General features: G+C 31.8%; 1 protein-coding gene across 1 annotated transcript; it reads right to left on the reverse strand.

Annotated features, from left to right (window-relative positions):
• Positions 1-12,777: 12,777 nt before the first annotated feature.
• Positions 12,778-15,766, reverse strand: LOC129292043 (very-long-chain 3-oxoacyl-CoA reductase-like protein At1g24470). The gene is made up of 2 exons (XM_054929553.1): positions 14,994-15,766; positions 12,778-13,128 (listed from the first exon to the last, which is right to left on the reverse strand). Exons 1-2 carry the CDS (start codon positions 15,638-15,640, stop codon positions 12,801-12,803), a joined length of 975 nt encoding a protein of 324 aa, XP_054785528.1. The 5' UTR covers positions 15,641-15,766; the 3' UTR covers positions 12,778-12,800.
• Between the last annotated feature and the right edge of the window lie 11,459 nt (positions 15,767-27,225).

The following is a 27,225-nucleotide window of genomic DNA, read 5'->3' on the forward strand; positions in this document are numbered from 1 at the left end:
CAGCTCTTTTGATCCTACAGCAATATTTCAAAATATTTTTATCCTTATTTAATATTAAATTGCTTCAATAGTCTTTGAATGAAATTTTTGTAAAAATTATTGGCTACCTCTCTCTTATATGGTTCTTGCCCACTCCAATTTTCCGTTTGCCTTTTCTCTCTCCTTTCCCTCGCTTTCTCTTTCATCTTTAACAGGATTCAAATGCAAGTAGGTTGATGGACCAAATCAAAGTCGATCAATCGTCAAATTATGGTTTCAAGATTCTATAATGAAAAACTAAACTTTTAGTTCTTACACATTGTAATTTACTCTGTTAATCACATCAATTAATGGAAGAATTTCATTTAAGGACTAATGTAGAAAATTAATTTCAAGTAAATTTAAAAAAAATTTTAAAATTTCAGTTCAGTTCAAAGAAAAAAATTAAAAAAAAATTGATGGTAAAAAAATTAAAATACTCTTTATTTGTTATACAAAATCACTAATTAATAATTTTTTTATTTCACTTATATAGAATCACAATGATCCTTAACTAAAATTCTCCCTTAATCCTTACAACTCTAAATATTGAGAGGTGTAGAAGGATAGAAAGAAAGTTTTTTTTGTTATATTTTTTTATGGCATCTTTGTGATTTTTGCATCTGCCTTTATCATTTTGCCTCTATTAATTAAATTCTGAAAAAGTTATTAAGTATTAAAATATTTTAATTTTAAATTATATATATTTAATAGTAGTAAATATAAAAATTTATTAAAGTTTTAAAAATATTAATGATGTTTAAATTTTTTTAAATTATAATAAAATATGCTACAAATGACTTATAAATAAAATTAAAGAGAATAAATTGTTAGAACCTTCTCTCCTAAAACAAACTATAAGGACATATTTAAAAGTTCACTGAAATTATAGAAACTAAGAGTTAAATTCCAATCATTAAATATTTTCAATTTCGATATTTAATTGAATTTGTTAAAACGTTTAATTTTTCTTGGTACACACAGATTTTCCTAAGCTTTGGTTAATAAGGCTATTTTTAAGAAAGATCACCACATTAATGAGCCCCGCCTTTTCTTTTGGGCCAACAATGAGCGCTACCTCACGGTCCTATGATCCCTACCTACTAATGCCAGCGTCTAAATGTGAAACCACAATTTTTTTCAAAAGAACGTGGAACTGCAGGTTTGTTGTGGTTTTAGTGTGTGTTTGTGACTTTGGGTGCCCGTTTTGGAATATTTTAAATAATTTTTAAATAAAATTTTACATACCAATAAATTTTATCAAATATTTTTAATATATTTATTTTTAAAAATAAAAATATAAATTTTAAAAAATATATTTCATTTAATATATTGAAAAGCAGGATAAAGGAAGATAAAAATTAAATAAAAAGAGAAAAAATATTAGCATTGAAATAAGCATATTTGATGAAACCTTATTTTTTTAAAGTACCTTTTATTTTAGAATGTAAAATTTCTTCCAAAAGTATCATATAATTTGGGATGAATTAACTATTATTTAAGATATTTTATAAATTAAAAATAATAAAAATATTAATTTTTTAATTTTTTTAAGAAAAATATTTATAGTCATATACTCGAATAAAATATATGGTCTCTTGGTATAAATTAAGCAAAGACTTAAATGAACAAATAATATTTAATAAATTTATTTATTTTTAAAATATTTTAAAATGCTATTCGAGTGTTTGAGTTTGACCCACATTTTTCAAGGACATTGCAAATATGTAATTTTACTATTCCTGATCCTAAATTCATTTAAATTTATTTAGGTTTGACTTGAATTACCGACTATAATAGCTTACAAAAGTAGCAATTTCTTTTTTCATTTATTTTGACTAGGCATGGTGCTGCTCATATCAAATTTGCTCCATACAATATTTACTTCAAATTATCCTAAAATTGCTCAAAATTATAAACTTACAATTTTATCAACAACATCAACAATTCAATTTGACTTCTTATAGATAAATTGGTGGGAAGACTTAAGTCCAGTTTGATTCGAAATTTGAAGTTACATCCAAATTATTTGGTATTGATCTTTAAGTCAACTTGACTTATCGATGTTGTTATTAAAACTGTAAGTTTATTAATTTTTAACAATTTCAGATAATTTGAAGTAAACATTATTTGAGCAATTTTACTAGGACTAGCTCGCACCATGTCTAGCCAGCATAAATGCAAAAAAAAAAAAAAAAGGTTATTTTTTAGGTTAGGTTGGGTTTTATCAACTCACATTTTTGGCTAGCTAACCCATGCTCTGCTCGTGAAAAAATAACTCGACTAACTCAAAACCCTTGTTTCTAATGCTATCCATGTGTAATGCCAATGTCGTGGTGTGCTCATAATCATATGTCTTGCTCTAATGTAAGAGTGTTCATGGGACGGGATGGAATTGAGACACTCTCGTCTTGTATCCCATCCCAAAAATTGAACGGGATTTAAATTTTATTTCATATCCTTTCTTATCCCAAAAGCTGTCCCATTCTAATAGGAGCCGGGACAAGATTGAGATGGGACTGGGATATCCAGACAATTACCCTTATTTATGTTGGCCACCCTCACTTGTATCTTTAAATGACTAGTAATACTTAACCAACATGTATAAAGAATTATACTTCTCTATATATGATTACTCAATTGAGTTTTAACACATAAATAAATAAATGTAAGGACACAAGTCACCTAAATACAAGAGCCTTTATGCATGTGTAGACTATTTGGTTAGAGCCTATTATAAACTTAGATTATAATAAGCAACAACAATGAGGCATAAACTCAAAAAATAAACTCATTAAATTACTTGAATTTAATTCCTTAAATCTGGGTTTGTGTTTTTAATTCCCCAAATCAATATCAACAATGAGAAAACATCTCGCAACTTGCTTGACCATACCAAGTATCACAGAGCAATGCAAAATTAAATAAAGAAAAAATAAAAAAAATATAAACAATAAAAATAACATAATAACTAATATATATATATATATATATAATATATATAAATATTGGGATGGGATGAGAAGTCCTAAAGGGTATCCTGAGTCTCATCCTGTCCCTACTCCTTTTTTGTCCTACAAGTGTCCCATCCTTTCTTTTTTTGAGCTGAGACAAACTCATTTTGACATGATCGGAGTAATATGGGCCAACCGGAATGGGTACAACTTGAACATCTCTACTTCAATGTTCTTTTTCCATTGTTAATTATTTCCTAACTATTATATTTTTTAAAATGTTATTAATTAATATTCATTATTGCCTTATTCTCATTTCATTTTTATAAGTTTTGTCATATTTCTTTTTACAAATCGTTTTGTGAAATCTATGAAAAACCTAATATTTTCCCAATAATACCTTTCTTACGGGTATTACTGAGTGATTATATTAGATTAAGAGATTGACAAGGATAAATAATAGTGTTATGGTTTATTATATTTAATTAAGTAATTGTCAAGAAAGCAATATAAACTGATGTTAACAAATTTTCAGAACTTACATGAACTAATTAGTTAGGTAAAAATATAAAATAGGCAACGTTGGAACATAAAAGATAAAAACAACTCTTCATTTATAGAGCAATTGGTAACTAGACATGGGTTAATTCATTTTCTTCTTAAGGTTATTTATGATCACAGGGCTATTCACCTTCAATTGGGCTTACTATAATCATTGAGCCCAATGGACAAGCTTTTTAGATTCCTTACTTCATGGATTCTTTACTTTGATTTCTCACAACTCGTTAAGCACTGTTGGTCTCTTAACCAAAGCATCTGTGAGAACAGGAGAACAAAGAAGAGAAGGCTTCTATCTAGAATCTCGGGTGCACAGAAGAAACTTGAAGCCTTTCCTTTTTTTGCTTTTCTGATTGATCTGGAAAAGCAGTTGAGAGAGGAATTTGAAGATACCTGTTTTCATGAGGGGCTTCTTTGGCTCCAAAAATCCTCCTCGAATTGGCTTTGCTTGGGTGATCAGAACACCTCCTTCTACTATACTAATTAAAGCCCTTATTTGCTGACATTGTAACTGTATCATTAGGCTTCGTTTGGATTTGGGCGATTGGATTTCAGACAAATAGGACCTTTTAGATTTGGCTTCCAATTACTTCCACAGCTTATATTCTCTCAATGATACCAATTTTACCCTCTATGGTATCTCAAGGCTTTGTTCCAAATGAAATCTTTCAAATTACTAGAATTGATGGACTTTATGGCATATTTTTTCAAAGCCCATGGAAAACAATGGTAGGAGGTAATCTTTTCAACCTTGTCAAAGATTTGTGGCTTGGGGGTGGTCTTGATCCAGTTTTAAATCGCACCCTTATTGCTAAAGTAAGCAGACCATAATACATAAGAGAATTCTACCCAGTTGCGTACAAAGTGATCATAAAATTGCTTGCAAATATCTTAAAACCTTTTATGTCTGTAATGTCCACCTTGACATTACATGAACAAACCACACATAATCACTTTATCATAATAATTATGATTTAACTGATCCTTTTCTTAACTATTATAATAGAAATGGTTGAACAAACTTTATAAATGAAAACATTCAAAGCTAAGATCTCATTAAACCCTTTTTTAAAATGTGTTAAGTTTAAACAATATTTGAGAAATTAGAAAAATAAAATAGTAAGAAGCATGAAGAACCAATCACAAAAGATAAAATACAAAAATTATCACTTTTTCAAAACCTACTAGCATTCAAGTATCCCCAAATTCAAATCAAATGCCATTAGCCACAACCGAGACTTGAACCACATTTAAGGGACCAAAATTTATCTAACTAAATAGCTATATAGGCATCCATACATACTACCATCAATTTGGCCATCAAACCCAATATTCAAACATAATTAGGCACATTAACATTCAACATGTTTTTCAACTGGTGACATAGCCATTTTGACACAGCTAATCATACTTAGCATACACATGCAATAATATCTCAACCCTACCCAATTTCCACAACATTATCACCAATACAATCTAAGCCAAAATACAGCATCCCACATATTTCATCATGCAAGTAAACTAAAATAAACATGTAATCTTGGCTGGTAATAACTATGTGTGTGTGTATTCAATTTACAAATTAATCAAAATAACAAAAAGGGCTTACAAAAGTAGTAGCACTTGTCTACTTTGCCCTAAGCTCCTTCCCCTTTATCCCCATCAGCGCTTTCACCTATAAAATAGTAATTATGTGGTGATTTAATCCTAATGGGATCTCATTAAGAAACATGTATTTAAGACTAACAAAATGATTAAAAGGGTAATTAAGAGCTAAGCATGGTTCTTTAAGGACTAAGTTGTCCAACAATAAGTTAAAAAGGGATAAGAAGGTCAAAAGGGATAATTTTAGAAATTAGAAAATCAGCAGGGGCATTTCTATTTAGGATGTGTCATGTACTATATGTCATGCACTATAGTACATGACATAGAGAAATAATTTCCTCCTCTATGCCATACACCACGGCCAATGAGACATGCACAATACTTGACAACACCATTGATAGCATGGACAATATTTTTGAACTTTAAACAGGCGTAATTTCTAACACACACATTCAATTCGAGTGATTCAAGTGTCCACGCAAAACTTATTAATGGCTTTAGATTAGTACAAAAATTCCTCCATCTGAGGATTTTATCCACATTAGGGACAAAACTTATTTCCAAACAATTTTTACACTTAACGAACTAAAAACCAAAGCTAATGACTATTGTATGGGAAACTTGACCACAATATACACATACAAAACAACATTTCCTACACATGAATTTAATAATAACAATATAGATTCCCATAGTTAGGTTATAGCAACACAGTTAATATAAAAAATTCATGTTAATGAATATCAACAACTTCTTTACTTTAAACACTTTGTAATTCATTTAGTCATATCAAAATATGGCCATAAAAGTCACAAAAACCCATTTCATAGCTATCAAATACATGTATCAATAAAATAGGGAGCCATATGCTCATATTACAAAATAATACTTTGAGATTGGCAATGCTTACATACAATACTAAAGAGGCCTTATAAACAAGTAGTATCCATACACACTAGCTAAGTCTTGGGTGCTTCTCCAACCTGACCTTTTCTTGTAAAAATTATAACTATAGGAAATGAGACTTGAGGTCTCAATAACCAAGATTAATATATAACGATGTATGTAATGCAACTAACCATGCGATTGATAAGTGGGGCATACAAAATATTTTTCCTAACACATATTATCCAAACAATTCAAGCAGTAAAAGCGCATGACAATATCTTATATCCCTCCATATACCGCACTTGAAATGAAGTCAGTCAACTAAAAGATGAGTTAGTCTAAGCTATTAGCCATTCATTGGATCCAATGAGAGTTTACCACATGGTAGGTAATCTCTAAACAAAATATCTAACAACACATATTTCAAAAACCAACAAGTCATGTATATTACAAACATATCCAAACAAGAAAATATATTGATAGAACTCATTTATTATACACTTTTCTATGTCAATTAGGATCATTTATCATATGTTATTAGTTTAAAGTGCACACATATTACATTAGAATTGAAAATTTGCCTAAGTGCCTAGATTTTGTGCACTAAAAGTATTTTAGTCCAAAAATTAAAATTTTGAGAAAATGTATGAGAAAAATTATCAAAATGTATTTGAAGTGAAGAAGAAGAAGAGTGGTTAAATTAGATTTTACAAATTCATTTTAAGTTGAAAGCAATTAAATAAAAGTTTATACATGTCATTGATTTTCCCAAATGTGTTCTTTTGATCTAGTTTTGGGTTTATATTTGTGTGTAAATTTTGTATAACTATGTGCACCCATTACTTGGATATTTTTAATAAATTTTTTCTTCTAAATATGAATGTAATGCTGTGCTTTAATTAAATTTCATGATATCACATTGTATTAAATTAAATTATATGTATTTTGTGACATAGATAAAATGTGCACATGTGTATCAATTGGGCAAATCTTCAAGGAGGAAAATATGAACTTAAGGTGGCATGTAAATGGTTTAATAGGGTAGAGTAGATCTAATTAAAAGGTAGATGAAGCATAAGATTAATTTGACATACTTTGGAATCATCTACAACCCAATGGAAACATTCCACCTTATAAGCCTCTTCTATGTGACTTAGATCTATTTGCATTTTATTTTTATTTTATTTTATTTTAATCTTTTGGGAGGCTAAAGCAAACAATCTACATTTCATGTCAAATTCATTTATTCACTTCATCCTTTCACATTCTCTCACTTATTCTTCATTTTTCACCGCATTTTCTCTATACATTCTCAATCAAATAATCACAAAACACACACCAATCTTCTCCTCTTCATTATTTCGTCCATTTCCATCCATTTTCCTGAAGTCATAAAGCTTCAAATCCTTATTTTAATGGCTAAAGAGTTGGGCTATCTCATGAAGATCAAGAAGACCATGAAGATGGAGATGAGGAGCTAAACACTTTGGAGGAGTCCTAGAGAGAGAAAGATGAAGGATGAAGTATGAGCAACTTTGGCTAAGCTTTTCTTATTTCCTATCTCTTCTCTTTTGACTTGATGATTAGATATCTTGGTTGAGGATTTAATTATCATGGCTTTATAATTCTAATTTCAATTTAGTCTTTATGTAAAGAGAATATACTTATGACATTGAATTCTCTCTCATTTGTTCTTAGTTTAATCCAACCACTTGATGATTAATGCACATAATTGTGTTTTTCAATTAGTGAATTGCTTGATTTAATGTTACACAATCTTTTGAGATTGATGCTTGCACTTGAGTAGCTTTACATAGTCTTGTGATTACTTATATTTTGTTCTTGGCTATGGCACATGAGGGAAGAGTTTTAACTGTCACACATGATCAACACTTGCACCAATTAGTGAAATAAACTGAGGACTTTAGTCTAAGACTTACTAAATTGAGCTAGTTAGGTTAATTGGCTTAGGATAGTTGTTTTAGGCTAATACAATTTGGTCAAGGGAAAGAAGAGAGCACTAATTGGCTTATTTCATCAAGAAGATAAGGATTCTAATATCAATCAATCTCTAGAGTTCCAACTCTTTGAAAGGAAATTTTCAATCTACTCACTTTAGGCAAGAATTTAGTTATTTATTTAGTAGTTTTAGATAAATCATTCCCAACACTTGATTTCATTTATTCACTAATTGACCTTATAATTAAAGATTAGCCACTCACTAGGGTGATGACCTAGGTTGATCCTCTACTACATTTAGGTTTGGTTTTAGTTATTATTTTGAGAGGTAAGCGACTACCCTTATCAATATTTGAACAATTTCATGCTTCCGAACAATAGTTATACTAAACATAGTATTTATATACATTTCATTCCACTTGGTAATTAATTTTCCAAACACTATAATATACTTTCTAAACATAATTTAATTTGCTAACACCATAAAATCACACATGATCACACACACCCATCACACATTAATAATGGTTACATTTGCTTCTTGCTATTAGAGCTCCCCGAACAAGCATACTATCACCATCAACAGTGTCAACATCATAATCTACATACAACATGACACTAATTATTGTTAATATAATGCTAATATAGCTAATCAAAGTCAACACACTAATCACACCTTAGGGTTAGGTTAATTAACCATATTAACCTAAACTCTTACACACACTTAAATCATCCACTTAGTCCTATTAATCATTATTATACATCTAAATCATGAATTAAATCTCTACAACATCAACACACTATCAATAATTATTCAATCAAGCTTAAGGGTTTAGATTCAACACACCTATTGCCATAAATAACATTAAAACAATTTAAATTACACTTATTTAACCTTATAACACTCTTAAGACTCATAACCAAGGGTTAGAGTTACTCTAACTACAAAACCCTAGTCTAAAGACCCAATAAAAAAAATGCTTAGAAATGTAGATAAGGGATAGGAGAGTGATTAATGAGCTTACCTTAAGGATTTAATGCTCCAAAACATGTCCAAGGAATCCTTTAACCAAAACCCTAGCAAAACTTAATATTTTCACACATCTAACTTCTATTTTCTCCTCCTCTTCTGTTTGGTCACTCAACAGAATGTTGAATTTAAAATTCTAGCTATAAGTCACGATACATGGCACAAATCTAGCCACCTTACTTAAGCCCATAATAATTGAGCCAGATTTGGCCCAATACTTGTTTTGGACCCCATTTAACCTTAATATATCATCTTAGGCCAATTTGAGACATATTTTAATGCCTAAACATATCATTAACCTAAGATACAAATTTGGCCTCCAATCAAACCTTAAAATAATATCAACCTAAATTTTATATCCTCAATCAAACCTCAATTTCTACAATTAATTTATTTCGTATCTAAAAATCAAGATATTACATAATACAACATTACTTACACATACAAGCCATACATATGTCCATTTATCAATCAATATCATTTATGATCACATAACTTGGTTACAAACTCATTTAATTAAATATGTACATCTATATAATGTTATTGTTTCAAGACTTCTTTTCCATTTCTCATAGATTTTCAAAACCAAACAGACCCACACCCACACACAAACATTTACATACATATGAAAATACCATTTTATTTCTCAAATATTCATAAACAATCTAATATGCAAGTAGACAAAAGAGATTATCCGATTATCTCAACTCTTTTGTTACCTTAGGGTTACTCATGAATTTATACTATCTCTTTGAGCTTCTTCCTTGCTCAAAGAGGCCCAAACAACTTTAATCTACATATACCAATATGTCAATCACTCCCCCAAACATAAATATCCATAGTCAAACCTAACCCACACTTCTCATCTTTAACATAACCTAAGCCTTATTATCCAACCACTAGCTCCATTTAACTTCCAATAGATTGGATTATACCATTCATTGGCCCATATTGCACCTAATCTTCCAATTTTGGGCTAGGCTTCATCCAAACCCAACCACAAAACTATATAAAATCACAAAACCTAGGTATGAAACTTTAAATTAACTCTCAATAACTCCATTTAAGCCATTAGGTTTAGACCAAGCCCTAGAAAGGGATGAAAACATCACTTCCTTCTCCAAAATCAACAACCAAAGAGTAGAGGGAGAGGAAAATGAAGAACAAGATTTACCTTAGTGAATATTAGCTTAAATAACTTCCCAACAAGCCCTAGCACATCCACCATCTTCTCTCTCACATTAATTGGTTTAACTAAATTATGCACTGTCCACCACGATGCATGGTGTGTTCATTACGGCGGATGGTACAAAGGCCTAATATATTGTTTTTATCCTCCATTTGGACTTGGTTGGCCCAATAACCATCCTAACCCATTTGAAAGCTGTCTAAACAACCCAAAAATTAAATTAGAAATATGAAAACATAGTTAACTTAATTAATTCATCATACACTAATTTCCCTTATTTAGTTCATAATTTTCAGATTAAAAATTTGGGATGTTACACCTTACCAGTCTAGCTTTATGTAGGATATAAGTATCATTGACAACATCTTTATAGCCTAAGAAGTCACGCGTTCAATGAGGAAAAATAGGAAAAATGGATTGGATGGCCATTAAATTTGATTTAGAAAAGGCTTTTAATAAGCTATGGTGGGATTTTATTGAGGGCACCTTGAAGGATGTCGGGCTTCACCCCAATATGATTAATCTCACCATAAAATGCATTACCATTCCTATATAAAGGTATTATGGAATGGCAAGCCATTCTTTTCATTTTCACCAATGAGAGGAATTAGACAAGGGGACCTATTGTTTTCACATGTTTTTGTTTTATGTATAGGGTGTCTCTCTTGAGCAATTACTGTTGAGGTTCATCAACATAGTTGGCATACTATCAAACTAGGGTGTAAGGGCATTCCTCTCTCCCACTTATTTTTTCCTGATGATCTAATACTTTTCAGTGATACTTCAGCCTCCCACGGTGATGTTGTCAAGAGAGTGTCACATCAATTTTGTCTGTCTTCTAGGCAAGCCATTCGCCACTCAAAAACCCAATTTTACTTTTCAAAGAATGTTTCTGTGTCAACGTGTAACGCTATTTGCTAGAATCTGCTGTTTCAACGCTCTGAGTCTCTTGGTTGGTACCTCGGGGTGCCATTAATCAATAGGAGAGTTACCACCAATACATACAATTATAGTGTTGAGAGGTCGCATCAAAAGTTAGGTGGGTGGAAATCCATATCCCTTTCCTTAGCTGGTCGTATTACTCTTGTCAAGTTCCAAGTAGTAAAACAATTGAGAAACTCATCGAGAAACTGATATGGGGTTAATCGGAAGAGCATCGTGGCATAAGCTTGATAAGTTGGAAGGATCTTTGTTAACCTCTCAAGCATGAAGGTTGTGGAATTATTAATCTTGAAGCTCAAAAAAACACCTTATCGAAGCTTGTTTATATTAAAATTGTTACTGAGCCTGATCTTTTATGGGTGCGTCTACTCAAGGCCAAGTACCAGCTACAAGATGCCACCAGTCATGACATTGGTAAAAACCATTTATTTCTGGCGAAGCATTTCAAAGCTCTGGCAACACACATTGATGCATGTCCAATGGAAGCCAGGTAATGGTAATAATATTAAATTTTGGTCTGATTTCTTGGTAGGTGATTTTGGTCCTCTAAAACTTCCATACTTTTCTAAAATCAATGAATCTAATCTGCTTATTTAATTATTCTGGTTTTAAGGTAGACATGGCATTAATTCTAGGTCGTTGTGGGGTTATTACAATCACTAATAACTAAGAGGGACAATGATACATGATATTTACGGAGATGGAGGGAATTATGAAGACGTGGAGTTATAGAGATCGATAACACTCAATTCCGTTTCATTTCTTCTCTAATTTATTAATCATATCCAAATTAAACTGGATTTCCCTCATGCTTTTTACTTGTGATAAATAAGGTTATTTTCTCTAGTCATGTTTTATCTCACTCCCTAAAAATATCCAAATACACACAGAAGTATAGGAGGATAAAATTTGTTAACAACCTAGTGTTTTTAAAACTAGGTAATTTGAAATTATATTTATAACCTAAATTAATTAGGTCATTATTAGTAATCTCTCTAATTAAGGGCTTCTATGGAGGTTGCAGAGTTAATGGTCCATAATATAAGACATTTTTTAAAAATCTTGACCTTGAGAAGTTCTTGTAATTTTTTTTAATTATGCCTTACTTCATTTTTTTTTTGAAAAAATAGTCAATTAAAATTTTAATTGTCATTATCAATGTGCTTATATAAAGTATTTAAAGGAGATCGACAACACATATAGGGAGTGCTTTGATCGATATGATTATTTTGAATTTTTGGAGAGAAATGTGCCTTAATAGTTTTTAAATATTCATAAAATTCAATGATTGTAATTAAGATACTCATTAAGTAAATAAACTTAAGTCACTCATTGAATCTAAATCTAACAATATACAAATGTCCAATGTTGTGGACTAGAGTGTAATAGGGAGAAGGGACTGGGATGAGTTTCAATGCTCATTACTCGCATGAGATTTAGACACTGTAAATTTATAACTTTTATCTTATATATATTTTTTTTAAAATCATTGAAAATTATAGAAGGTTTCAATATTATAGATTTTCACTGTTCAAAATAAATCTGAACAATGAATTCATAAAATAAAATTTTTTAATTTTAATATTAAATTTTAAACTATCCGAACTCAACGTAACTTAGTCAAGTTAGTGATAATTAAGCACTATCCTGGTAGCAGCTAACTAGTAATATTTGTGATGAAGGCGGGGGTTTCTACAAAGAGCAACATGGAGACGCCACGCGTCAAGGAGGAGTGAGGGAGGAAGGAGGCCAAGTAACATTGAAGAGAGTGAGGCCAGTAAGGGCTACACTCTGCTTCGTAGCCTATGCTCCTTATTCCGGCCTCCGCGTATTTCTCTGCCGACGCTATCCATAACGACGGCTTCTCTATCGCCGCCACTCTCGCCACCATCTTCGTCGCCACATACAGTGGCACCTGACATTGCACGTGGATCCCATAATGTCCATACTCCACGTGTAGACACTTCGAGAATTGTCTCACGTACCTGCATGCACATGCATGATTCAATGCTCACCTTCAGATTAGGCTTACACGTACTTGCATATTTAGAGTATGATTTTGAAGCTTCACTACCATCAACAAAGCAAAAGCCTCGTATCAGGTTCTTGATTTCTTTCCCACGTGCTCATAAATTAAATCACCAAAACTAGTAACTCGCTCTCTTGAAGCACGTTCGGACTTCAGGTGCCTGTTGTTGTTTAATTTCTTTATTGTATTCTTTCTGTTAAAATATATGAGATATTTTTAACTGAATTTAAAATTAGTTAATTATTTTTTAAACTAATGCTATATTTTTTTAAACAAATAAATATAAAATAATTAATTTATTAAGGATATTTTTGAAAAATATATATTTATTATACCTTAAAATACTAAAAAAGTCTTATTTTTTTAACATACAATTCTTTAAAAAATACTTTATATTTTTTAAAAGGAGAAATGATAGATTTGGATTGCCTACATTAGAGAACAAAAACTAATTTATCAACAGTCAAAATAGATATGAATTTTTTTTGAATAATAATAAACTAATTAATCTGCTAGCTAGTTAGAATATCAACTAAACGTTGCTGATTTATTATCATCACAAGAGTTGGTTGTTCCTGATGGCATTCCAAAGCTAAACAATCCATCAAAATCTATATATTTATATTTATTTTGTTTGTGCATGCTTAAACACAAGTTAATTTTAATTTTTAATTCCCACAGTTAATGTTTGTGACAAAATTGAAATCATTTTAAAGTACATATTTAAAAAATGTAATATATATACATACATACATACATACATACATAGTAGAAAGAATCACGTCTAAGAATCTGATATGAAAAATTTATTCATAAACAATAATTAATAACAAATCTCATTTATAAAAATTAAGTTCATATTTTTATTTCAATAACAATTCATTTAATATTAGTTGTTATCTATAAACAATTTTTTTGTCAAGTCGTAGGATGTGATTCTTCCTCTATAAGGTGTGTATGTATAATGCTATTCATTGAATGTGATCGATGACAAAGACTGCACCAAAAAATCAAATTACTTTTGCAGGTCGAAAATATTCTTTGAGTAGGGAGAGTGTAATTAGTAGGGACGTGATTCTCCCCATGCAGTGAATATGTGCGTGTGTATAATGCTATTCATAAATGTGAATGTGACAGATGCAAACACTGCACCAAAAAATCATTTTACTTTTGCAGTTCTAAAATTTTCTTTTGGAAGAAAAAATTATAGGTTATCCAAACCCATCATAAATATAGTACTAATATTAATGATCAAACTCGTTGGTTGGATAAAAGAAATAATTAATACAACCTTTTTTTTGGCCAAATAATACAACCTTAGTTTAATTTAATATATAGATATTTTAGTCTAGTTCTTTTATTTAAAAACACAATTACTTTCTACAAATTATAATATAAGATATTTTTTAAAAAATTTATTTAGTTTAAAATATAAGATATTGAATTACTTTTACATTTTTTCTCAATTATACACCCCAACTTCATTTATTATGTTTTTTAAAAAATCATGCACTCACATTTTAATTACTATTATCAAATCTTATATAAAATATTTAATAAAAGTATAAATAAAAATATATTAATAATTTTAAGAATGTAAAGTTTCAAATAATTTTATTCATAATCATGAATTAGTTATGTATGAATCATATAATGTGATCCGAGTATTATAATTAACTAAATTAACTTAATTTTCTTAAGTTGCGTGAGTTTACCTGTGGCGTTGATTTCAATGCTATAATCCATGTATCCATTTGCAGTGTAAATGCTATAAATGGAAAAGAAGTGAAGACGAAGAAAGATCGAGAAGGAGCTTCTTACGCCTTTGTAGCTGCATAAATGGCGTAAAGAGGATGCGAAGGCACAACGATCCCAGCTCCGGACCCAATGTTGACGACGGCGCCTCTTCTTCTCTTTATCATTCCCTCCACAACCGCCTTCGTCACCGCCGTAGTTGCCTCCACGTTCACCTTCACGATCCTCATCCACACTTCCTCCTTCACCTCGTGAAAATACATCGCTTCTGGATACGTAATCCCGACGTTGTTCACCAAAATCCCTAGATCTGCCACACCCTCGATCGCCGCCTTCAGTCGCTTAATTCCTCCGGCAGTGTCGCCGGCCAAGTCGATCTCCACGGTTCTGATGTTGCAGTTCGGGAATTCGGCTCGGATTTCGTCCGAGATTGTTCGGAGCTTGTCAGAGCTCCGACTGACTAGGACCAAGTTCAGGCCACGGCGGGCGAGCCCATAGGCGAAGGCTTCCCCGATGCCGTCAGTGGCTCCGGTGACGAGAGCCCAGGAGCCGTAGCTTTTGATGAGGTCCTTTTCAGATCGGAGGAATGTGCGGAAGATCCATCTGAGAAAGGACAGAGATTGCTTCAGAACGACGCAGAAGCCGAGGCAGATGGTGATGGTGAGAAGAAGCCATTGAAAGAGATCGCTGCATGCAAGGACACGTAGCCCCATTTTCTTCTGTGTAAGGATGGGAGGTTGAAGAAGAATACATAGAGAGAGAGTATATTACAACAACTCAGATCAAACTGCGCAACATACATATCTCACATGTACTTGCTGAAGGATGTGTGTGTGTATATATGTATATGCAACACTGAACACCTGAGAACAAGTTTGGAATAGCATTTATTGGAAGTGGCTTTTACAGTTCCGAATTAGTTAAGAAGATGCATAGGGCTTTGGCTAAAATTCAGAGACCTGGTACAGTGGCACACAGGCACTCATTACACTATGGATTCGGATCCTCTGCTTCACGGGTTTTGCAGTGAGAACTAAATCAAAACCTAACTTTTGGTGGCGAATAAAGTAGAGATGGAGATGGCGGCTCATGAGCCATTGATGATTTCTAGTTAATATGGCAATCTAGTACATTGTTGACAAACCATTCGCAAAACTTCTAGAATTCACAAAATAATAAGAGTTTTTTTCTTGTGTCTCTGATCAAAAGCTTTCTTTCTTAATTAAGAGATGGGGTTTGATGAAAGATGAGTAGTTTAAGCTTTTGTATTTGTCACCGCAACATTTTTGTCTTATAATATCAGTTGATAATCATAACCAAAGGCATCACAACTGGTGCGAAAAACTAAAGGCAACATTTTTAAACTTATTTAATGTTAACTTATTATAAAAGGTAACAGTTTTTGCACTCTATTTGTCATACATTTTAAAAATTGTTGCCTATATTTTAGAAAGAAGCAACACTTCTTACATCAATTTATTGCAATAGTTCTAGAATGTTGCATATCATATTTTATAGGCAACAGTTAAAAACCGTTGTCTATATGTAAAATACGAAAAATTTAAAATTTCCCTCCATAATTAATATTCAAGCCCCAACTTCAAGAAATTAAGGAATAACTCTTACCACTTTTCAAAGCCATTGTCAAGTCATCTAATGCAAATTATTTTATATATAGATGATTTTTAAAGTTATTATTTAATTCAACTAATTAATAATTTAATAAATCAATCAATTAATTATTTAATTAATAAAAGTAAAAAAACTATATTAAAAAGTTTAAAAGTAAATTGTTTTTATGTATAAAAACACAATACGCACCAGTTATCAAATGTTTCAAAAGAAACATTTAAATGCAACATTTATGCAATTGTTGTCTATTGAAAAAAGGGAACAGTTTTCAAATGTCATGAAAAAGATAATTTTATAAGCAACAGTTCTAATTTTATTCAAAGAAAATTATTTTAATCCAACATATATAATTTAACTATCAATTAGTGGTTGGATGGATGAAAATAAAAATTTAAAAATAGAAAGAATATTTGTATTTTGCATCTATTAATTTTAAAAGATGTTTGTATAGATTTTAAAAACACAAAAGAAGTATCTACAATATAATCAAGATAAAATAGAGAAAGGACAACATATTTTATTTTAAATTATAAATACTCTAAAATACTAGCCTTGTATATTTAATTAAATCAAATTAAATATATAAGACTAATACTGAAGAGAGGGAGTAATGAAGATAAGACGGAAGGGAGTATATAAAGCACACAATCAGTCGGTGGAGTGTTCATCTCAATGAGGTATTCATTGAAGGAGGTGGGGCTTCCATTCTGTTTGGGGCAATTTTTTTTTTTTAGGGTTAAATTGTACTCTAAAATTCTCCCACCTTTTGATATGAAAGGTATCTTTTCTATAATTATTTTTCATTAATTAGTTCATTATGAGATAGCCATGTGACAACAACGAACCCAAAACCAACCGGTTAACTTCACCCACCTTTAACAGCCCTCACAAAGTGCAACTAATTTTTTTTCAAAATTTTCGGTTAGATATCCAAAAAGCTAATACATGATGAATTTGACATATACTCTTCCAAACATAATACAAACCATATTCTCTTTTAATTTTATTTATAAATCACTTTTAACATATTTTATCGAGATTAAAAAAAATCTTAAATCTTATTAACTCTATTTTAAAATTTAATAAGTTTTCACCTTTATCACCTAATAAAAACAAAAGAACTATTTTTAATAATTTTTCCTAACATTTAATAAAAGGTCAAGGTCCAATTTTGCCTATGTCTTTATTTTTTAAGAGTATTGGACACCCTAAACTCTTAACTGAAATAATTTTATTTTTGAACTATTTTTTCAAAGAGCAAAAAACTCCTTTGTTAGTCAACTGTTAATTTTTTTCATTTTCTACTTACGTTGTTATGTGCACTAGGCCCACGCACAATGACATGTAAAATTTTAATTATGTTTACCCTTAAACTCTTTTTATAAGAGTGTTAAACATTTTAATTTTTTCTAAGAATATTGGATACCTTGAAGTCATGTTAAATTAAAATTTAATAAATACTGTTAAAATATTATGTATTTTAATATTTAATAATTTAAATATTATTATTTAAAACATTACACCACCCAATTTAATATTTTATTATTTTTAATATTTTATAATTTTGTATTAAAAATAAAGGAAATCAACCTTTAAATTAATGAAGGAATTTTTTTCTTATCTCTCCATTTTTCTCTTGTTAAGTAATTTTTTTGTTGTATATTAATGAAATAAGTGATATCTTTCATATAAATATTTTTGTTAGCATATTGTTGATCCTGATTTGTTATATTTTTGATTTTACTCCTAACATTGCAACAGACATAAAGTATTAAATTTAGATAATGTAATATTTTGGGAGGAAGAGGTTAGTTGACAAAAAAATTACAAAAAATGACATAAAAATTTAAAAAACTTAACCAATATTAAAAATATAGTTTTGATACGCACAAAAGGTATAACTATTTGGACACTGTCTCAAAAAAAGATTAAAGATTGATATATAAAAAAATCATCTATAAATTTATAAAATTCTAGTTTGAGTTGTTAATATTTTAAAAGTAAATTTTAAATGAATATTTATAAATAATAATATTTAAATTATTAAATATGTTAATATTTTGGTAATACTTGATTAAATTTTATTTTAATAAAACTTCAAGATACATAGTATTCCTAAAAAAAGACTTTAAAGCATCCAATGCTTTTAGAAAAAGAGTTTAGAGACAAATTAACATCAAAAGGCATGGTTAGAGTAGTGCGCGGGTCCCACGCACATGCCATATCAGCAAAAAATAACAAAGTTAATGGCCTCCAAATAGAAGGACATTTTTGGACCTAAAAAAAAAAATACTTCCAAAAGAAAATTGCCCTACTTAATAGTATAGAGTGCCCAGCGTTCCTAACAAATAAGTACATAAATAAAATTAGACTTTAATCCTTTAATAAAGGTAGAAAGGTAAAAATAGATATAGAAAATAGTGAAATATTGTATAAATAAGATCAAAATTAATCTTTTCTTTCTACCGTATAAATAAGACCAGAGGATTAGTTAATTAATTTACAATTTATGAACAATATTAGCTAAACTTTAAATTATTTAAAATGTCTATAGCTTTGCATTTATACTTTCATTAAATATCCTATATAAAAGCATTGATAATAATAATTAAAATTTAATGCATTATTTTTTCAAAAAAAGTAACAAATGAAGTAAAAATATAGTTAAAAAAATAAATATAAAAGTTATCAAATACCTTATATTTTGAACCAAATAAATTTTTTTAAAAATATTTTATATTGTAATTTGGAGAAAGTACCTATAAAATGTGAAATATTTATTGAAAAACTAAAGAGCAAAAAAATTCCAAAATTCTTTTCTAAAGAATAATCCCTCCTTTAAAAAAACATAAGACATTTTTAATCCAATTCTACCTTCATAAAATAGTTATTTATCTTTAAATTAACTTTATTTTTTCATATTTGTCTCCATTTAATAGGGTGTTTCACTCTAAAAAACTATAAAAATACTCTATTCAATAGGAGCAATCTTTTTTAAAAAAGATAATAATTATGTTTTAAAAAATTAAAAATATTTTTTATTTTTAATATTTAATTTTTTAAAAAATATTTTACATTTTTAAGACCTATTTAATTGGAGAGGAACGGAGAGGAGGCCTTTTGCAATCTCCCCTTAAATTAAAAGGTTTTTTTTCCTCCTTTCTTTCTCTTTGCTTCCTTTCCCTCCCGTTCAATCGAACGAAGGGAGGGAATATATGATATTCAAAACTTTTTTTTCAAAAACCATATCATCCGGAACTTTCTAATGCTGCCGTTAATTTTGGCAATGACTGTCACTTCACCGTTAACTCGACTCTAATAACCAGTGACTGCCACGTGTCATTTTAAAAAATTGAAAAATATAGATTTACACGTCCAGGCTTCTCTCTCCCTCTCCACACTTCTCCAACTCTCCCTTCTCCATTTGCTTCGTCTTCACCGATATGGAGAACAATAAGAATGGCCTCCACTCTAAGCTCGCCGGTAAAGTTGGTTGCTGGTCCAAACAGCTCTTGGCTTAATTTTGACTTTGATTTCTCTCAATCCTCCTCCTTAGCCCATTCACGTTCTCTTCGAAATTGAGTGCAGAGCACGGCACCTCATTCCTTCATCCATACCAATCCGAGGCTTCGAAGCTAAATAGGTCACTGGTGGTAATCAACATGTTTCAGGGTCCTCTGTGTGTATTTAATTCCTCTAATAAATGGCTTCCGATATGCAAGTTTTCATCTACGAAGAAGCAGCAAAGCACAGTCATATCAAGTTATCATATCTGGGGTGAAGAGTTCGATAGGTGTGCAGAGGGAGAGAAAGGTGACCGTCAAAATCTTCTTTCTTTCTTTTTTTTTTAAATGACACGTGGTAGCCACCAAGCACTTTGAGTTCAATTAGTGGTTGGCTAACGGTCAAGACTAACGGCAACATATTTTTTTTTTTTTTGAAAATTTCAGGATAATATTATTTCAGCAAAAATTTAAGATAAAATAATTTTAAGACATTTTTACCATTTAATCCTTAACTGAAATATGACTTAAGTGTATCCAATCATGAGAGAGGCACACATTAAAGATTTGGTTTTTGTTTTTGAAAACAAAAAAATTAAAAAACTTACTTAGATAAGTATTTTAAATCTAATTGTTTCCAAAATTATTCTTATTTTTTTAAAAAAAGAATGGAAACATCTTTAAATTGCTTTTATTTTATTTTTTTATTTTCAAAATACATTACGTTAGATTATTAAAAATTATAATTATATTGATCAATGATTATAATAAATTGTTACCATTAACTACTAGTAACTATCACTATCATCCAATTTTTAATTTTAAAATTTTTTTCAAATTACACAACTAAACAAATTTTTTTTTATTTTGTTTTAAAAAACAATTTTAAAAATTGTATTGTAAAACAGTTTTTAAAAATAAAAATTAATAATAGATACCAAACATGCCCTAAAACGTGTTCTCTATTGACTGTTGTGAGTTAAATGGACCCAAGTAAATCATGGATTTTCAGCAATCAGTGTCAATTAGAAAACAAAAAAGCCGCTCATATATGAGCATGCTCATTGCCCAAACACAAACTTTCAGAATCATACATATTTATACAAGATATTTGAACTGGACATAACGCTGGAAAATGGATGGACCCAGCCTTATCCATAAGGCCTGTGCCATCAAGCTTGATTTTTTATTTTTTATTCTTTTTTTGAGGCTCAACTTTTATTTAAAGAGTCTAGGGCCAAACCTGCAAATCCTATTTAAAAAAAATTAAAAAATTTAAAATAAAATTTTGCACTACAAATTAATTAAAATATTTTAAAATTAAAAAAATTAAAATTCTCATAATTTTTAGAAATTAAACAACACATATTTAAAAGTTCAATAATAAAATTCAAATCTTGGTTAAAAAAATTTATTTTTTACAAATATACAAACATAATAATTGTAAAAAATAAAAACTATCAAAAAATTTATACTACACACTAATATTTATTAAATTATATTAAATTAATTTTTAAAATAAATTAAAATTAATGATAATATAACGCGAGTAGAATCAGGATTTCAGGCGAGCAGGTTCTTCTTAGCTTCAAATGCATATTTCACTAAAAATAATAATAATAATAATATAACAAGGCTTGAAGGGTTGCCCGAATTCAAGCTCTTTTTTACAGGATTTATCAAAGCTAGACCTTCAAGCTTGCTTACTTTAAAAAATTTAATTTTCAAAGCCAAAAATCTTATTTAAATAGGATTTCTAGACCCGACCCTTGTTCCTGTTTTAATTGGACAAGAAGGCATAGTAAAATAGTCCAAACCCATACCAATTGATAGGTGCTCAGAATAACTAAAATAAGAATAACTCTATTAGGATGATATAGGACAAGAATCTCGTTCTATATTTCTCTTAATAGCCACGCTCAGGAGAATCTCCAAAGGGTTTAAAAGACTATTTTATTGATAAACTGATATGATAGCTTCTAAGTTGCTAGTCATATTTATAATGCTAAATGCAATCTAAAATAATGGATAAAATCTAGATAACTAGATAACTAAATAATATCTCCTATAATCTAAAATAACTAAATAACTAAATAATATCTCCTATAATCTAAAATACTGAATAAAATCTAAATAGATAAACTACTAGATCTAAATAAAATCTAAAGAATAAAATCTGACTAAATAAAATACTAAATCTAAAGAAATATCAAATACTGAGCAAAATAAACAATGAAATCAATCTGAATTTATCTTTTGACGCTTTCTTCTTGGATAAGTCTTCATGGGAATATTATCTGAAATCTTATCATTACCCTCCCCTTGAAAACTCAACTTGTCCTCAAGTTGAAAGGAGGGAAATTGAGTGTGCAAGAGATCATAATCCTCCCAGCTGGCTTCTTCCACAGGTCGGTCATGCCATTCTACTAACAGTTCAAGCGACTGATGACGAGTCCATCAGTGATCTAAGATTCGGTGAGGCTTTACATGTAACTCAAAATCAGCAGAAAGCGGTAAGGGGGTGGGTGTGAGTGGTGGATCTATCCTTATAGCCTGGCGCAAAAGAGAGACATGGAAGATAGGGTGAATACGAGCCTCTGCTGGAAGTTCCAATTCATAAGCCACTTTGCCAATCCTACGAAGAATCTTGTATGAGCCAAAAAAGCGAGGTGATAATTTTTCAAACTTTCGCTTGGTAAGCGATTGTTGGCGAAAAGGCTGTACTCGTAGCCACACAACATCGCCAATATTGTACTCAACTTCCCGCCGATGCTTGTCAGCATAAGCCTTCATTCGATCTTGAACCTTATGCAAATCGTCCCTTAAAAGCTTGAGCATTGCATCTCTGGTCTCTAGTTGTTCTAGTTCAGCCACAGGTGTTTCACCCTTTATATAAGGAAGTAGGGGAGGAGGATCTCGCCCATAAACTAACTTGAAAGGAGAATGGTTGGTTGATGTATGATGACTTGTGTTGTACGAGTATTCAGCCCAGCAAAGAAATTTGTGCCAAGATTTAGATTGCTCATGTGCAAAACATTGCAGATAGGCTTCCAAACCGCGGTTGACTACCTCTGTTTGACCATCTGTTTGGGGATGGTAGGCAGTACTCATCTTTAACTTAGTCTGGCTCAATCTAAATAATTCTTGCCAGAAGGAACTCATGAAGATAGGGTCCCTATCAGAGATGATTGAGTGAGGTACCCCATGTAGTCGGATAATTTCCTCACAAAAGATTGTGGCCACCTTCTTAGCAGTGTAAGGGTGCGCGAGAGCAAGAAAATGGGCATACTTACTCAACCGATCCACTACTACTAAGATGACCTCAAAACTGCCAGACTTTGGAAGACCTGTGATAAAATCTAGTGAAACGTCCTCCCAAATTTGCGAGGGTATAGGTAAAGGTTGAAGAAGTCCGGCTGGTGCCAATGTTTGGTACTTATTTTGCTGACAAGTGGCACAATGTCGCACATAGGCCTTCCCATCTGCTTTCATTGCAGGCCAATAGAAATTCTCCGAAAGGCGTTTAAATGTTTTAAGAAAGCTGCCATGTCCCCCAATAGTAGTCGAATGGGTTTCTGCTAGTAATTTTGGTCGCAATTGTGATGAATAAGGAATGACTACTCGGTTGTCATAGAAAAATTTTTGATTAACCAGGTGAAATCTAGGTCGGGATGACGGATCTTTCTACAAAGCCTGCATTATTTCGTTAGTGAAGGGATTCGATGCCAACTCAAGGGAGAGATTATCCAACTCAGAAGCAAAAGGTACGGCCAATTGAAAAAAATCTACATGCTGTGGACGTCTTGACAATGCGTCTGCCCCTTTATTTTCTACTCCTGCCTTGTAGATGATAGTAAAATTAAAGGGTAAGAGCTTGATGATCAACCTCTGTTGAGTATTAGTAGTAATTCGTTGTTGTAATAGATATTGAAGGCTAGCATGATCCGTTTTGATAAAGAAGTGCCTCCCTAGGAGGTAATGGCGCCATTTTTGTACTGCAAGCACTAGAGCTAAGAGTTCACGATCGTAAGTGGACTTGAAGCGGTTAGAGAAAGAGAACCCTTTACTAAAGTAAGCAATGGGATGGTTGTTTTGCATAAGTATAGCTCCAATCCCTTCTGTAGATGCATCGCATTCAACTGTAAAGTCCTCCTCAAAATTGGGCAACTGTAAGACGGGTGCCCTCACCAGTGCACGTTTAAGGTTGTCAAAGGCCTTTTGAGCTAGTTCAGACCATAAGAAGGCATCCTTCTTAGTCAATTCAGTAAGGGGTCGCGCAATAATCCCAAATTCTTCACAAAACGCCAGTAATATCCTGCAAGGCCTAAAAACCCACGTAACTCCTTTACATTGTTAGGAATAGGCCATTCTCGTACTGCCTCCACCTTTTCAGTCTCAACTTCAACTCCCTGGGCAGAAATTTGGTGCCCTAAAAAGGGAACTTTTGGTTTCCCCATAAAGTATTTTTTCAAATTGACACAAAATGCATTTTCCTGTAGGGTTTGTAAGATGATACGCAAGTGAGCTCGATGCTGTTGAAAAGAGGGACTATATATTAAAATATCATCAAAGAAGACCAGCACAAATTTTCTCAAATAAGGATGAAATAAGTCGTTCATAGCTGCTTGAAAAGTCGCTGGGGCATTAGTCCCGAAAGGCATAACTGTGAATTCATAATGCCCTGAATGAGTACGAAATGCTGTTTTGTAAATATCCTCGAGTAGCATCCTGATTTGGTGGTATCCAAAACGTAAATTCAATTTGGAAAAATAGATTGCACCATGTAATTCATTTAGTAACTCATCATTGTTGGGAATTGGATACTTGTCTGGGATTGTAATGGCATTTAATTTTCGATAGTCAACACAAAATCGCCACGAACTATCTTTCTTTGTGACCAATAAAACTGGACTGGCAAATGGACTTGAGCTAGGCTGAATAAACCCCTTTTTAAGTAACTCCTCAACTTGCTTTTCAATCTTGGCCTTTTGATAATATGGATACCTGTAGGGTCGTAAATTGGGAGGGTTGGCCCCTGGCAATAGGGGAATGGTATGTGAGTGATTTCTAAAGGGTGGTAAGTTTGAAGGTTCTTCAAGTACAGATGGAAATTCTGCAAATAAAGATTCTGGATTGAAACATTGAAGAGGTGTAGAGTTAGCGGAAGCTTCTATTTGTTGCATTGAATTAAATTGAGCACCACTAGTAGCATTAGGAACTCCCTGTAATTTATACCGCTTGCCATTCAACCAAAAAATCATAAAGAGTTCATTCCAGTTGGCTTGCACTGTATTCAGAGATGCTAGCCACTTAATGCCCAGCGCCAGATCGGCTCTTCCCAAGGAAAAAGGGAAAAAATCTTCCTTAATAGTCAGTTCTGTGAGCTTAACTCTCACATCTTTGCATACTCGATTGCACCGTACAATACTGCTATCCCCAATTTGGACTCCAAATGCAGAAATATAATGAGTAGGAAAACGCAGTTCTTGTACCAATGAGTCTGATATAAAATTATGAATAGACCCACTGTCTACCAATAATAGCACTTCTCTTGTAAGCAACATGCCTTTAAGTTTCATAGCTGACCCTATATTGCTACCCAATATAGCATTTAATGAAATTTCTGCCCCTTCTGTCCTTATTTCCTCAGGTTCACCATCTTCAAGAGGAAGGGCAACCTCATCGCCTTCCTCTGTAATCTCCATGAGGGAGAAGGATCCCCGGCAGTGGTGCCCAAGCCGAAAGAGGTCACCACATCGGAAGCACAGCCCCTTATCTCTCCTGCGTTGGTGTTCGAAATCCATGGAGGAGTTTTTGGTCGACACTACGCTGGCTGCTTTGGGTCCCGATGGCGTTGATGTCCTCTGCGAAGACGTCGAGAAGGTAACTTCAGCGTATTTCGGGTCACATGCCCCAGGTGTGCTCGGGTTAGGATAGCGGGTTTGGGTTTGGATCAAGCTGGGTCTCGTCCGGGTAAGCTGCGTTTTGCTTTCGATCTCCAAAGCCAGACTTACTACTCTGTAAACTGATCGTGGTTTATGGATTCTGACATCTAATCGTAATTCTTCTTTTAACCCATTCAGAAAAACGCCGAGCAAGCAGTGCTCCAGCCAATTCTTGACTCTCGACGATCGTTTGGTGAACTCTGTGCAATATTCCTGAACTGAACCCTCTTGCCTAATGCTGCAAAGAAATTCATCCGGATTTTGGTATTCAAGTGGTCCGAAATTCTCTTGGAATGCTGTCACGAGTAGTTGAGTGTTCGTTCATGACTGATCCATGCGAACAGTTCTAATGCGTCATGCTCCAATGCCAGTGAGGTTACGTCCACCTTCTCTTCTTCAGGTGTGTTGTAATACTTAAAGTACTTCTCAGCCTTTAAGATCCATCCCCGTGGATCACCTCCACTAAACTTTGGGAATTCAATTTTGGTGCGATGAAATCTGGTGCGCCTGCGATTTTCTTGCTCGTCTTTGCTCTCTTCATCTTCATAATAGTGCTTGCGGCATGCTTCTCCAGGTTTCTTGTTTTTATTGATTGCTGAGGCTTCGAGTGCTTCTACCTTCTCTTTTAATAAATCAAGAGTTTGGAGTTGCTGCACGATTTTGGCCAAATGATCTGACATAAGTGAATTTAGATTTTCTGGGTCATTGTTGGACGAATTGTCAGAAGGGTTGGTTTCTTGGCCAGTACGTGTGGTAACCATGGCTCTGATGCCAAATTGATAGGTGCTCAGAATAACTAAAATAAGAATAACTCTATTAGGATGATATAGAACAAGAATCTCGTTCTATATTTCTCTTAATAGCCATGCTCAGGAGAATTTCCAAAGGGTTTAAAAGACTATTTTATTGATAAACTGATATGATAGCTTCTAAGTTGTTAGTCATATTTATAATGCTAAATACAATCTAAAATAATGGATAAAATTTAAATAACTAGATAACTAAATAATATCTCCTATAATCTAAAATAACTAAATAACTAAATAATATCTCCTATAATCTAAAATACTGAATAAAATCTAAATAGATAAACTACTAGATCTAAATAAAATCTAAAGAATAAAATCTGACTAAATAAAATACTAAATCTAAAGAAATATCAAATACTGAGCAAAATAAACAATGAAATCAATCTGAATTTATCTTTTGACTCTTTCT

Source organism: Prosopis cineraria, unplaced genomic scaffold (genome assembly GCF_029017545.1).
Source record: "Prosopis cineraria cultivar Desert tree isolate PC_DT_omini unplaced genomic scaffold, ASM2901754v1 PC14, whole genome shotgun sequence".
NCBI lineage: Eukaryota > Viridiplantae > Streptophyta > Magnoliopsida > Fabales > Fabaceae > Prosopis > Prosopis cineraria.